General features: G+C 39.6%; 1 protein-coding gene across 2 annotated transcripts in view; it reads right to left on the minus strand.

Annotated features, from left to right (window-relative positions):
• Window positions 1-6,338: 6,338 nt before the first annotated feature.
• SLC24A4 (solute carrier family 24 member 4) overlaps window positions 6,339-15,220 on the minus strand; it is a 275,977-nt gene continuing 267,095 nt past the window's right edge. For both annotated transcript variants that reach the window (XM_027870002.1, XM_027870001.1), the window contains 3 exons: window positions 14,140-14,252; window positions 11,473-11,538; window positions 6,339-7,734 (listed from right to left, as the gene is read on the minus strand). In XM_027870002.1, the coding sequence (XP_027725803.1) occupies window positions 7,582-7,734; window positions 11,473-11,538; window positions 14,140-14,252 (332 nt within the window). In that variant the 3' untranslated portion in view covers window positions 6,339-7,581. The remainder of the gene's footprint in view (window positions 7,735-11,472; window positions 11,539-14,139; window positions 14,253-15,220) is intronic.

Raw genomic sequence — 15,220 nt, forward strand, 5'->3', positions numbered from 1 at the left:
CTATGAGCCTATGGTAGAAGTGTATGCAATGAAGGATGAATCCACAAGAGGCATGAAAGGAATGCAACATATCATTAAAAACAAAATTGCCAAGATCTAGAAAGTTTTTAACTAAAAATAAGAATTTTTGTTCTAAACCTTCACTAAAGTATCTGAAGTGCTGGATTTGGAATTAGGAGGCTTGTGTTTGAATTCAGGTTCTGCTACTTAATATCTGTGTGATCTTGGGCAAGTGTCTTAACCTCTCAGCCTGTTTCATCATCTGAAAAATGGATGGAGAGTTAGGACTAGAAGCCTTCTAAATTCTCTTGCAGCTCCAAATACTATGATCCCATGTTTCTCCAAGGCAGGTAGTCCCTGGGTATGACTATGCCATCAGAGAGCTAGCTCTGGTAGGTTCTACTAAGCTAGGAAGACTTTGAGGATGGACTCATACCTGTCACTCACGAACCAGTCTGGCTAAATTCTGAGAGGCTCACCATGAGATGATTGGTCATTACATGAAATTTTCAGACTTAGCAACTCAGGAAAACCAGAGTTGTGTGACTCCCCGTATTGATGGAATCACAGATCTCTTATGTGCCAAAGTTTTCTTAAACACATGACCCTATAAAAACAATCTGATCATCAATATCATATAGTTCTGTTTGTTATGACGAGGGCAGCAAAACAGAGAGAGTGGGAATTGGCAAATGAATGGTGGCTGTATCAAGATTAAAATGTTTATTCTTCTAAGCTATACTGGATGCATAATTTCTCTGTGTTTGAAAGCAGCATTTTCTAATTTTAGTATGAAATGAGCCTTTCCGTTTAGACCCATGGGATTATAAGATTTTCTTTGGGAAGGGACATTGGAGGCCAGCAACATGGTGACATGGGAAGAGCATAGGATTCAGTCATAGGACCTAGGGTCAAATCTCACCTCCATCTCATACTTTTGTGTCTTTGGATAAGTCACTTAACCCCTCTCTCTAGGGCTCAGTTTTCTGATCCATAAAACGAAGGGACTGAACTTCAGTTCTAAATCTTTGATCTTATGAATTCTTTCATTTCAGGAATGAGAAAACTAAAGCTTGGAGAGAAATGAGTTGCCACACAGGCAAATAAGAGAGCAAAGTTTTGAACCAAAATTCTTTGGCTTGAAATGCAAGCCTGTGGTGTTTTTTTTAAACAAATTAACCACAACCAAACCAAAATTTCTTGTTAGAATGGGGTCCTGATGAATGAATGTGTCTTTTGTCCAATTATCCTCACTGAACAAAACGTGGCAGCCTAATGTTTTGTTATCTAACTTGGAAGTTTATTTTTGATGGAAAGAAGTTGTTCTTATTAATCAACAAAGGACATCGATGACAAGCTACTTAAGTTTGTTTTCAGTAAGAGTATAAGAATTGAAATGGATGTGGGGTAAACTCATTTCTTTTCACTCCAGTACTGGCTGCATCACAGATATTTAGAAAAGATTATTCAAAATTAGTTGTTTTTAGAAAGGCCCCTTCTTACAGTTTTAAGGAAACTGCTAGCCAGGTTTTTCCACAGAGAGGGACTTGCATGGCTGGCTGAGGAAAACAGAAAACACACATGCTACAGTTGAATGTGTACTGGATTACGAGTCAAGGGAGTTGGTTGGAATCTTTGCTATATCATTTCTGACCTCCAGACCTCAGTTTCCTTGTTGATACCATGATTTCTAAGTTCTTGGGATCCTATTAATCAGGATGAAATCATGAATTCTTAAACTCCTTAACTCATGAACTTTGATGAGATATTTTTCAGATTAGCATGTTAAACAATGGGGATATAATTATCATGGAAATGATAGGATTGAGTTAGGGAAGAACTGTAGGATTGGAGTAGAAGGCAGGTACATACCTGCTCACTCAAAGCTACTCTAATAAATATCCAGGAATTGGTTAGTGTTTGTAGGAAAGATATGGTAATGAACTCATTAAAGTACCTGGAGTATACCTGCAAACTTTACCCTGATTAGTAGATTAATGTTTACAGATATGACTTCCAATGGTTTTAGATATATCCATGGATATTAGGAAGATGTACCACAAAAGAAAAGTGCTTGGAATCCCAGGAGATTTCTGTTCCCATCAGACAGATAGGTCATTTATTAGGACCACAGATTTAGAGCCAGAAGACACTTTACAAGTCATTTAGTTCAATACCCACATCTTAAAGATGAGGCAACTGAAGTCAAGAGAGATCAAGTCTCTTGTCCAAGGTAACATAGCTAGTAAGTAGAAGAGTCAGGATTCAAACCTGGGTCCTCTGATTTAAAATCCAGCATTCTCTTCACTCTGCCAAATGGTTCTTTAAATCCTTCCACAAACGTTAAGTGTCTACTTCCTGAATAGCATTAGTTATCATATTGCTAACTTATGTGAAACGGAAAAAAGTGTGCATCTATTTTTTTCCCAGTATTTATATTTCCATTCCCTGGACCTATGAAGAAACAAACAGAGATCAACATGGAGAGTGTAAGAAACTTGACTTCCTAAGAAAGACAGAAAGGCTTTCTTGTCTCCCTCACAGAGCAAAGGTTTCAAAATGGGGAAATAGAGACCCTGAAGTTGCGTTTAATTAAATAACACAAATAAATTTCATACACACAGAAGGCATAGGCAGGACAAGGGTAGATTTACTTAAAAAAAGATCCTTAAAGGTGCCAGGCTCCGTCTCTGAACTAGGGTGGAGGGAGATTCATTCAGTATTTCAGGCCATCTCGTATTTCAGTGCTTTGAGGTTTACTGTTTCTGAACTCAGGTGACTCCACAGCTGCCAGACTCACTTTCTGGGATGAACCAACTTCCCAGAAAAAGAGGCAAGTAGAAAGGAAGGAAGGACCCTTGTGAATGGTTCTCAATCCTACCACGGCCGAAATAAGTTTTTCCCCAGGAAGCCCAGACTTTGGGCACCAATCATTCTTCCTCTTCCCTTGCATATTGCCATAAATAGTTGTCACAAGAAGGAAATGAATATGCTTGGAGATCCTAAGTCTTTTCCCACACCCAGGCCTTACAAAAGCCAATGATCCATCTCTGGGAGAATTCTCTTCTCCTAGTTAAAGGTGCTTTCTAAAGGGTCACTCTGATAATGATGTAGATTCTGTAGACAATCACTGAGTATAACAATGAAAGGCAAACTTAGGATCATCAATTCAAGAGACATTCAAGGCTATTTAATTGAACCTCTTCATTTTACAGAGGAAGAAACTGAGGCCTAAAGAGTTGAAATGGCTTATCTAAGGTGACACACATGACAACCAAGTAGTAAGGCTGGAATCTGAACTCGGGTCCTCTGCCTACAAATTCAGGACTCTTGTCACTGTGCCACGGCTATCTCTTTTTGGTCAGGTGAGCATGTTTAATGATTACTTAATATTCCATCTGCTACCCTACGCTGCAGAACAACACAAAGAGAAGTGAGAGGAAACAATGACAACAATACAAATTAACCATACAGTTTACGTGCCTCTTCTTCTTTAAATATATATACATATATATCTCCTTAAAAATATATATATATGTGTGTATATATATATATATATATATATTTTTTTTTTTTTTCCTTAAAAGGTTGGGTTTTCCTCTCTTGTCCAGGTTGGAAATGCATGGTCTATTCACTGGCTGACTCACTCTGATTTTGACCTGGACTACTTTCTCCCTCCTTAGGTGAGCCTAATATCCCTCCCTCCCCTCACTATATTACTGCCAAACTTAGTATGGACACCCATAGACTCAATCCACTGCAACTCAGAACTCCCAAGCTCATGCTCCACCAGCCTCAAGTTGCCCAGTCAGCAGGGATGATGGGCATATAACACCACGTCAGACCCCAAACAAGTTCAATCAAAATGGAAGACAGAAGAAGGAAGTTTCACAAGGAAGGCTAACAAGGCAAGACCGAGATTGACTGGGTACTCTGTTGGGAAAACTGCATACTATAGGATGATAACAGAACACAGAGTTGGTGTTAACTCAAACAAGGGAGAAAACTGTACAATGTGTACAATTTGCCTATTATTCCTGGTTCAGAACTTACCTCTAGGCCAGGTACCTAAATCACACCTTACCAACTCCATCCCTAAAATTCCCTGTAGCAAGAACAGGAAACACAGCCTGAAAAAGGCTACAGCTTTTAGCATTGGAAGGAACTATTAGGTCCTTTAACCAAGTTCAAATTCCTGATTTTATTGGTCAGGAAACTGGGACCCAGAAAGGGAAAGGTGACTGAGGCAAAAAATAGCAGAACCAGGACTGGACATCCAAATGACTGACTCCAAATTTAGTACTTCTTAGACAGTCTCACACCTTCATGCAATGGAGGTGACAGAATAGCCAGATTGCTATATTATTGGCAGCTTCTACCAGGGCTGGGGAATCTGTGGCCTTGAGGCCACATGTGGCCCTCTAGGTCCTCAAGTGTGGCCCTTTGACTGAATCCAAATCTTGTTCTGTGACAATCAAATCTTGTTCTGTGAAGTTTGGATTCAGTCAAAGGGCCACACTTGAGGACCTAGAGGGCCACATGTGGCCTCAAGGCTGCAGGTTTTCCACCCCTGTTAAGGTATACTATTAAAATGAGCTATTTTTCTTCCATGAGTTTAGAAATCTGTATATCTTTAATTTTCCTTGTTTATGGAGTAGACATTTCCATATGCTAATTGGCTCCAGGAATAAAATGAAGGCTATGGTAAAAGATGTTTTAAAAATGAAACCTTAATTATTCAAATTCTTTAGAATTTGCATTTGATATGTATTACTTTATGCTTCAGTTTAAAAATAATATTTTCACCTAAAGTGTATGTATGCGCAAGTACAACAAACATATACGGGCTTTAAGGGAGTTCCATTGGCACACTGAATTCAGAAGGAAACTAAGTACAAGGACTTCATAAATTAAAAACATTTGTTATTTTCTGCTTGGAAGCCATAGTGTACTTGTAATTATAGTTCTAAAGAATCATGTTAATAGACTACTTAAAAAAAAAACACAATACCTCCCTCAAATTTATTTTCTGAGGAAGTTTATAATTAGAATTTCCTCGTAATTAAACTTCATAAAGGTAAATCAGCAAATGGATGGTGGTGTGTGACAACTAAGCTCCTCAACATAGAAGGTTAGAACTAGAATTAACCTATGAGATTTCTAGTTCCACTCTCTCATTTGGTAGATGAGGTAATTCAGGCCCAGAAAGTAGAAATGATTTGCCCAAGGTCACACAGAAAGTTAGCAGCAGAGCCCAGGTTTGCTAACTCTAAATTCAGAACTCTTTACGCTGTCCCAGTATGGTATTTTTTCCATATTGACACACTGTCCCTCTTGACTGGGATCATGCAGTCTAGGTTTTATTCTGACATTTTGCTAAAAATCTACTGCATTCCTCAGCAAGATCTTTGAGTGAGGAACAATTGTAGGATGTGGCCTTGACGGCATATAGATCATTCAAGTATTTGATGAAGTTCTACTAAAGCCTGAATAAACAAAGGTTTATTCCCACAGGAGCCAAACCATAAGTTACAATTACACAAGTTTTCCCTAGTCTGAGAAAACTTGTTTGTTTTTATCATTTACCATAGGGAAGGGGTCCTCAACTCCCTATACACTGATTTATTTACAGAGCCTTCTGGTCCACTAACAGATTGGATAGTTCAGTGTCTAGATAGCAGCCCTCCTAAAGCCTGGACTTGGTGTAACTATTAATACTGATTCAGAATCAGAAGGGAGAACGGGATAATGAATGCATCAGTCACTCCATTCTTAGACCCGTGCATGCTGAACGAAACTGATGAGAGAAACACATGAATGCTTCTTCCTATGAAAATTCAGGCTACTGAAATTCAGAAGAGGCATAGGAAAATGTGGTCATGCCTTGACATCACCCTTAAAACCCTTAAGTATAATATATAGATCGGGGTAATCAAAGTCTTCAGGAATCCCCTATTTGATGGAAACTCACTCTTTTTCTCACTGAGGGGCTGTTTCCTTGTGGGCTTTTAAAATATGATTTTCTTGAAATGATCACGGGTAGCTTCCAATATAGTTAAGTGCAAAATATTTAAATATTAAAAATGCATCAAATATTTAGTAATCTTATATAGACTTCTGCTATATAAACATTAAAAAAATAAAAAAAATCTATGTAGAAAATTAATTGTGCTTTTTTTAAAGAAAGCTCAAATGGTTTATTTTAATAAATCTTTTAAATATCTATTTCAGAGCTACATAGCAGTTTAAAAAAATGTTAATTATACTGTTGAATCTATTTTGATTTGATGTACCATTTCGGGCATCTCACATAAAATATACCATGAGGTCTGAGTAACTTGGATCTTTAGTTATGGTTTTAATAGTAGCTTTTACCTACACAGATGAAGGGATCTGTGGGCCAGGACATCTCTACTCTTGTCATTGTTCACTAATCATGGCACTGCTTCACATAGCATGGAGATGTATCATAAATTGGTGGAATAGCTCAACAACTAAATGTGTTGACAAATGGCCTAGTTTCAATAGTAGAGTGTTAACAACGCAATGATAAACCCAAATTGATGTTGCAACTTGTCATATAGAATGTGTTTATGTAAGAAACACATTTTTAAGCTATTCATGACAATTTCCATTGTATTACTGAGTTAGCACCCAATTAAATTTTATGTTTTTTTTTTTACTGTCTTTTCTATCTCTAGCTTAAATTTTTAGTGCCAGTGAAAATGTTATAGATAGGCTTGCTTTCCCACAAGCATGACTTTTTTCATTTTCTACCATGTTCCTTCCAGGTGGTATGACATATTTAATTATGATTATCTGCACAGGTTTTTTTTTTAATATTTCATAGCTCATGCTCCAAGTGCGCCGTTGCAGGTGATGGCAGTCACCACTTTTCCATCTTCCACTGTAAGAATTGTGCATATTCTTCAAAGGTTTCAAGACAAGGGATGGCATGTTCAATGTCATCGCTGAATGCTCCAACATGCCGATGACACAGGCCTCCATAAATCAAGCCTTTCCAGGGGAAGTAAAAGTTTTCAACAGTGCATACCATGTAATGTAATTTGGCTTCCCAGTCCAGCAGTCAAATCTGAGAGCAACGTTTGTAATTCGAATGCAGACAAAGAGAGTTCTGACTTACTAGACTGCTTTGTTTCCGAAAGCATTAATTCGAGGCAGGGAAAGACAAATGCTGTGTGTTGGGGTAACAGAGACTGTAGGAAAGGGGCACACACTAGTCTTGCTTGTTGTAGTGTGCAAAAGGAGACCCTAACTATCCCTCCGTGTCCCTGTGGCTCAGTGTTCTGGGAGACTCCTTTTACGCCTTCTCCTCCATATTAGGCGACCTTGCGAGAGAAACTCCAAAGAGGAGAGGAAAGCCCCAGAGGCCTTAAAGTTCCTGTAACCCACTAAAGGTCATCATGCGCTCCTCCTTCCAGCAAGTGAAAGGGTGGACTGCTAGCTGGTGATGGAGGAAAGACTCTCATATTTGGGGATGGAAATTCAGGGAAGTCAAATGCCCTCTTCGTGAGGTCTCAAGGACAGCTCGGTCTCCCTCCCAGGGGCAGCGGCTTTACTTTAATCATCTTCTCGACACATTGGCAAGTTGACGAAAGTAAAGACATTAAACTCTATCATTATTGAGAAGCACAAGAAAATGGCATAGAGCACCAACACGTAGATGCCAAGTTTCTTGTCAAGTCTCCACTTATTTAGATGGATACCAAGCACCTGGAAGCAAAGAAATAAGATGTTAGGCCTCTTAGACAATCAAGGGCTATGAGCCCTTTTAAATGAAAATATCAACTAAAGGGAAAATGTGTAAGAACCCCAAGGACTCAGTAACCATGTTCCAATGGTGAATATAACAAGGATGGGTGCCTGGCACATTTCTTTAAACAAACCAGGTTACTGGATGATTTAGAAGAGTAGTTCAAAATTTACCGTGACTTTCAAATATCCAAATCCAATAGACCTTTTCAGTCCTTGGTCTTCTTGACCTCTGCAGCTTTTGACACCATGTCCTAATGTAATGGATGCTTTTCTTTTGCTCCATAGAACCACATTTCTCTGTTACTTTGCCTGTTTCCTTAACCCCTTCTTCTCTGTCTCTTTTGCTGGCTTTTCATTTTCTCTCATAAAGTGAGTGACCCTCAAGGGTCAGGCCATGACAGTCTTCTTTTCTTTCTCTATACTCACTCCCTTGGAATTCTCATTCGCTATCATGCCTTCTACTACCTCTGCGTACATCAAAAACTTAATTTCTAACTTTGGCCTCAACTTCCCTTCTGAAGTCCAATTCAGAGTTGGACTAGATGATCTCTGAGGTCCTTTCCAACTTTAGCTATATGATCCTATGATTTCCAGCCTTTTTCAGGGTAATTTTATCAGCATTATACCAGTGGGACCAGTACCAAGATCATTATCTTTCCTTTTAAAATGCCTTTCCTTCAGACTTTACTACATTTGTGGCATCATTATTTACCTGATCTCCCGTGTTTATGATATTGGGGTTATTTCTCTCTTTCTCACCTTCCATAACCAGTTGGTTGCTGGGTCCTTTCAATGCTGTCTCCTTCTCATCTTTTGAATCAATTATTTCTTCTCTAATTCCACTCCACCAACCTAGTACAGGTCTCAGTCTCTTACTACTAATTACCCAGATTATTGCATTAGCTTTCCACAAGGTCTTCTTTCTTCCATTCCCTGTTCCTCCTCCAAACCATCCTTCATACCTTTTTGAAGCTTAGATCTTAGATTTTTACAGTCATTCTTAGAAACTATCAGTGATTACCTATTACTTCCTGAGCAAAGTTAATTCTCCTCTGACGATGGGCATTTAAGACCCTTTGCAAACCAGTGTCACCCTACCTTTTCAGCCTTATCTCGATATGCACCACACTCCCACACCTCCATCTCTCTAAGCTCCTAAGTATATCCTCCATTCAGATGATAAAATGATCTTCTCAAAGTGTAGCTCTGACCATGTCACAACCCCCCTATTCAGTAAGCTCCAGGGGCTCCCTATTGGCTCCAGGAACAAACATAAAATCTTCTCTTTGGTGTTTAAAGCCCTTCATAACCTGCCTCCCCTTGCCTTCTCCACCCCCACCCCCCATCTTTCCAGTATCTTTACACTTGATACCATACACTTGATACCATACCAGGTGTTCTGCAATCCAGGAACAATGGCTTCCTTGTTGTTCCTTATACAAGATGCTTTGCCTCCTGACTCAGGGCTTTTTCATTGGCTGTCCCCAGTGCCTAGAATGTTTCCCCTCCTCATTCTTACCTCCTGCTTTCCCTCTAGTTCCAGATAAAATCTCACCTTCTATGGGAAGCTGTTCCTAATCCTCCTTAATGCTAGTGCCAACCTTCTGTTGATTATTTCCAATTTTTCCTGATTATATCTTGTTTGCAAGTTGTTTCCAATGATTAGACTGTGAGCTTCTTGACAGCAAGAACTGTCTTTTGCCTTTCTTTGTATCCTCAGCACTTAGCTCACTATCCACCACATGGTCAGCACTTAATAAATACAACTAATACCTTTGCTTCCTTTCTTTGCTTATTGAATTTCTGTTGTTTTTCATTTAAATCTGATTCTTTGTGACCCTATCTGGGTCACATCTGGGGAGTTTTCTTGGCAAAGATACTGGAGTGGTTTGCCATTTCCTTCTCCAACTCATTTTTACAGATAAGAAAACTGAGGCAAATAGGGTTAAATGAGTTGCCCAGGGTCACACAGCTAGTAAGAGTCTCAGGCAGGATTTGAACTCAGGTCTTCCACACTTCAGGCCTGGTACTCTATGTACTATACCACCATTTCCTTCTCCAGTGGATTAAGGCCAACAGAAGTTAAGTGACTTGTCCAAGGTGACATAGGTAGTAAGCGCCTGAAGCAGGATTTGAACTCAAGTCTTCCTGACTCTAGGCCTAGGGCTCTATCCACTGAGCCACCTAGCTGCCTCCTAGCAAGTCTTTAAAGTCCAACCCAAATGCCACTTCCTTTAGGAAGCCTTCCTCAATCTGTTGAGTGTAATGATTTTTCCTCTTAGTATTCATATGGTACTTTGTATTGTAACTCTCTAATACACCAATCATGCATTCGTTGAGCATTATCATTAGCTGTGTTGGTGTCTTATTTTTCCACACAGCTGTACAACACTAAGCTTCTTCAATTCAATAATAATTTCTAAAGCACCTATTTTGCGCAAGGCACTGTGCTACGGGCTGGGGATTGAAAGATAAAAAGAATAACTGTGCTTGCCCTCAAGGAGCTTACATTCTATTGGAAGTTCCCTGGTGAAGAAAGACTGCATCTTATCCATTTTTTTGTATCTATTCCAATGCTGCTCGCAATGCTCTTGAAAACATAGCACGTACCTAATAAAGTGTGTTCTATTGTATTATATTAGGCAAGCCTCTTTACAAGTTATATAATCTTAGTTCTAGTCTTTCAACTACTTCTTAATTTTATTTTATCCTCTCCCCGGGGGACAGATTCACCTCCCTGCAGTCAACTTGACTCTCAATTTGACACCAAGCACCTTTTTTTCCCACTAGCCACTTTCTTCAGGATTGTTATTTCTCTCTCTCTCTCTCTCCCCCCTTCCTTCCTTCCCTCTTGTCTGCCCCACCCCCCCATCTCATTAAAGACTGGAAGTGGGATGCTCATGGGCCCAATCCCACTAATGATCAGCATAGGAGATTTGATCTATTCTGTTTCAGACTACTGTGGCTCAGACCTGAGAGAAACTCCAGATTCAGCCTTTCCAGTAGCAAGGATGACAGGCGAGCACCACCATGGCCGGCTACATGTTACCTTCCAAGGGCAGCAATGGTAGTAGATAGAGAGTTGGCCTCTGAGTTAGTTAGACATGCATTCAAGTCTTGACTTTGACACATACTAGATTTATGATCCTGGACAGATCACTTAATGCCAGTGACCCAGACAACAATTTAAGACTACAAATTGGTGCCACTCATACATGAAGTTTATCATAAAGAGCACCCCATATCACTGAAGGGCAGCTAGGTGGCACAGTGGATAGAACACTGGGCTTGGAGTCAGGAAGACCTGAGTTCAAATCCGGCCTCAGATGCTTACTAGCTGTGTGACTCTGGGCAAGTCCCTTCACCCTGTTTGCTTCAGTTTCCTCATCTGTAGAATGAGCTGGAGAAGGAAATGGCAAACCACTTAAGTATCTCTGTCAAGAAAACTCCAAATGAGGTCATGGAGAATTGGACCACACTGAAAAGAATGATCACCAACAAAATGTCACTGAAATCATATGTTTGGTTAAAAAAAAGTTAGCTTTACCTTCATTACCATGAATTATTGAGGATTGGTGGGAACAGGATCACTGGTTCACCATTATTGTGTCAGCATGCAAATATACATATTCATCGGAGACCAGAAATGAATATAAGGGTGCATATAGAGTCTATTTCAAGTTTCTAAAAACTTACAGTAAGAGCAACAGATCCGAGCAGTAGCACAACTGAATAGACCAGCCCCTTGCTGTTTATCTTGACCTAGAGAAAGAAAAGGAAGAACAGCTTTACTCTTGACTGTTCGACACTACAGAAGAAAATACAACCAAATGCTGCATCCGAATCATCCTATAATATAAACATTTGAGATCTTACACGATCTGAGGATTTTACAGCGCCCTTAGGAGTCTCCTTCTCCAGGCCTTTCATTTCGCTGATAAGGAATCTGGGGCCCAGAGAAAGCAAGTGATGTCCAGGATTTGAATCCTGACTCTTTCACTCCAAATCCAATACTCTTTCCACTGTTCTGTACTGTACTATCTCCTAGGTCCACTCACAGATTTTTACAGTGAGAACAGACCACAGAAATCATTTAGTCCGACTTCCTCATTTTATAGATGAGGAAACCGATACAAGGAAGGAAAGGTATTGTCTACACTTCTACATTCATCCAGAGTAGAGTGATATACATTTTATTAATATATGCATTTAGCTCTTCAATGATAGTACCATCTCATTAAAAAACAAACAAACAAACAACTGGTTCTAATAGAAACAGGGAAGCTTTAAATTCCATCCTCCTTAACCAACATGCACCCAGCTATAAGATCAGTCAGACTGATTTGGACTGGAGAAAATGAATTTGTTTAGGTACCACTGTAATTCTGGGGATATTAATACCTGTCCTTGTCTGCCTCGAAGGGCTGTAAGTAATGATTGATGGGAAAGCAATTCTAAGTTCCCTGAAAGCATGGACAGGAACATATTTTGTCTTTGCACCTCTTCCTGACCTCTAAAGGTCCTCACAATAGGAAATGCTTAAGAAATAGTTCAATCATTCCACCTCTCTGAAGGTCAGTTTTCTCATCTGTAAAATGGGGATACTGATATCTGCACTACCTACTTTGCAGGACTATTTTGAGGAAAGGGATTTGTATACTTGAAAGCACTCTAGAAATATGAGTTATTATTTTTATGAATGTTTGTTGAATTGGTGTTCTTTGGAATTTGTTGTTGTTGAGTTGTTTCAGTTGTGTCTGACTCTTCATGACCCCATTTGAGGTTTTCTTGGCAAAGATACTGGAATGGTTTGCAGTTTTCTTTTCCAGCTCCTTTTACAGATGAGGAAACTGAGGTTGACAGGATTAAATGACTTGTCCAGGGTCACACAGCTAGTAAGTGTCTGAGGCCAGATTTTAATTCAGGAAGATGAGTCTTCCTGACTTCTGGCCTGACACTCTGTCCATTTCATTATTTAGCTGCCTTTGGAATATATTACATTGAATTGTAAGCTCCTTGACATCAAGTTCTATTGCTTATTTTTGTATCCCTAGCCCTTAGCACAATGCCTGAGCTAGTAGGTACTTAATACATGTTTATTGATTGATTGAAGAAGGAACTTAGTAAGCCAGATACTTCTTCACCTTTTCTGTGATAAACACAGTTCAGTGAATCCTTAGGAATGGCTGGTGTCAAGGCTGGGAATAGAGGTAAGAACCAGGTGTCATGGTAGATGACAGAGGAAGACCTTGCTCCACCATTGGGCCAGGACAACAGCTTATTATAAAGTCTGGCCCTGACAGTGTGGGCAGGGATAGTTAAAAGTCAACATGGCTCTTGTTAGCTTAGGGCTTCAGGGTAAGATCAATAGAACCATTTCTTGATCTATTCCTGAGAAAGCCTTTCATGGACTTCACTTCTGTTTGACTCTGATTTCATATTTTCTTGCTACTTCCTTGCCCTGGTGATATAGAGTCTCAGTTATCCTCTTAAAAGTAACAATCCAGTTCTGTTCTATGGATTTTTGTTACTGATATCCCTGAACAGCCATTGGCTGGAAATGGAAGCAAGAGGGTGGGCAAGGGAGAAAGAGAGGGAGCAGAAAGAGGAGAGAGTCCAAGATTGGGTTGGGGTGGGGTCTTTTCACTAATCATGTCCCAAGAGGTGGAATTTCTCAGAGCCTCATCTATTGAACTTATATCCTGCCTCAGTGCTTAGATTTCAGAGGGACACCTAACCAGTTATCCTGGTGGAGAGGAGGGGCAAAGAAGACCCAGAGGTCACAAAAAGTCCTTCTTATATTGACCTGAGAAAGCTATGTCACCAGTTTCTGGGGAACTATACTACTAAAGGTAACTCTTTACATTTATATAGCAAAGTGCTTGGCACACAGTAAACACTTAATAAATACTTTTTCACCTATCCATCTATCCATCCATCCATCCATCCATCCACCCATCCATCCAATCCAATCATTCATATAATGCTTTAAGATTTACAAGGTACTTTCTTCATAACAATACTATTAGGTAGGTAATGTGTGCTTTCTTAGAAACAATTTATAGATGAGAAAACTGAGTCTCAGAGAGGCTTACTGAAATGTTCTAGGTCAGACAACTACTACGTATCAGAGCTGGGATTCAAGCCAATGGCCCCTGACCTCAAATTCAGTGCTTTTTCACTAATTATGCTACTGAAAAAAGAGATGGAGGGTTAGGGGCAGGTATGTGGTACATGGGAAGAAGGAGAAGGTGTTTTCTTCACACCCAAGAGAGAACTGACTTGTCATTTCTTATTTCTAGCTGGTTTTACATTGCAAAGAAACAATTCAATTTGTTTAAAAGGTAAGAAAAGTATACATACAGTTGATCCATAATTAATGATCATGGTTTGCAGTCCCCATGGTATTCCTAGTCCTACAAGGATGTCGAATACATTGCTCCCTATTGTATTAGATACTGCCATATCTCCAAGGCCTAGAAAAAAAATCCCCAGATTTCATTAATCAAAAGCACAGTTTTAATGGATTTTGTTTAATGGATTTTGTGATCTCAACAGTGTTGGTACAGCTCTTAACCCCTCTTGTTCCTTTATATCCAAAGCAATTCTTGGTCATGCCCTTCAATAAATTCCATATAGAGTGTTTAATCAAAGCAAGGAAGCTTTCCTTTCTTTTTGTTAACAGAGAAAAGGAAAAAATAGCAAATACATTTTAATATCTATATTTAACAGGTTCACTTATCTGCTTCACTATGAAATGCTCACTATTCCTGCTGGGAACACAAATTCACTATTCCTTTAAGACCAACTTAAGGCCCCACTCATCCATGAATCCATCCTTAGTTACCCAAGCCCACAATGATGTTCAAGGGTGGGGAACCTTTGGCTTCAAAGCCACATGTGGCCCTCTAGGTCCTCAAGTGAGGCCCTTTGACTGAATCCAAACTTCACAGAACAAATCCCCTTAATAAAAGGATTTGTTCTGTAAAACTTGAACTCAGTCAAAAGGCCATATCCAAGGACCTAGGAGGCCACATGTGGCCTGGAGACTGCAGGTTCCCCACCCTTCTATCTATTCCCAGTTTGTTTCCTGAGAGTGAGTGTCCTTTCCCCAACCAAATTATAGGCACCTTGAAGGTAAGGAATTGTGTCTTCTACTTCTTTGTAACTCCATGCTAAGCACACAACAGATAGCTAAATATCTCAGGGAACTTTGAAGCCTGGAACCAAATTTAAAATCTAAACCTTGGGCTGCATAGTCTATCTATTTCTTGAGTGGCAACTTGCTAAACTTTCAGTTTGCATAACATTTCAGTGGCACTAAAAATGTTAGTAAACACAATAGTGTTTTGATGTCAAGAGGAGGGTCATCATTTCAGGAAGGTTGAAGACCAATTATTGGGCCCTCTTGCAGTTTTATATTTTACTCAGGCTCGTCCTCCCT

The sequence above is a fragment of the Vombatus ursinus genome, unplaced genomic scaffold (genome assembly GCF_900497805.2).
Source record: "Vombatus ursinus unplaced genomic scaffold, bare-nosed wombat genome assembly UNPS02014794.1, whole genome shotgun sequence".
In the NCBI taxonomy this organism is placed as follows: domain Eukaryota; kingdom Metazoa; phylum Chordata; class Mammalia; order Diprotodontia; family Vombatidae; genus Vombatus; species Vombatus ursinus.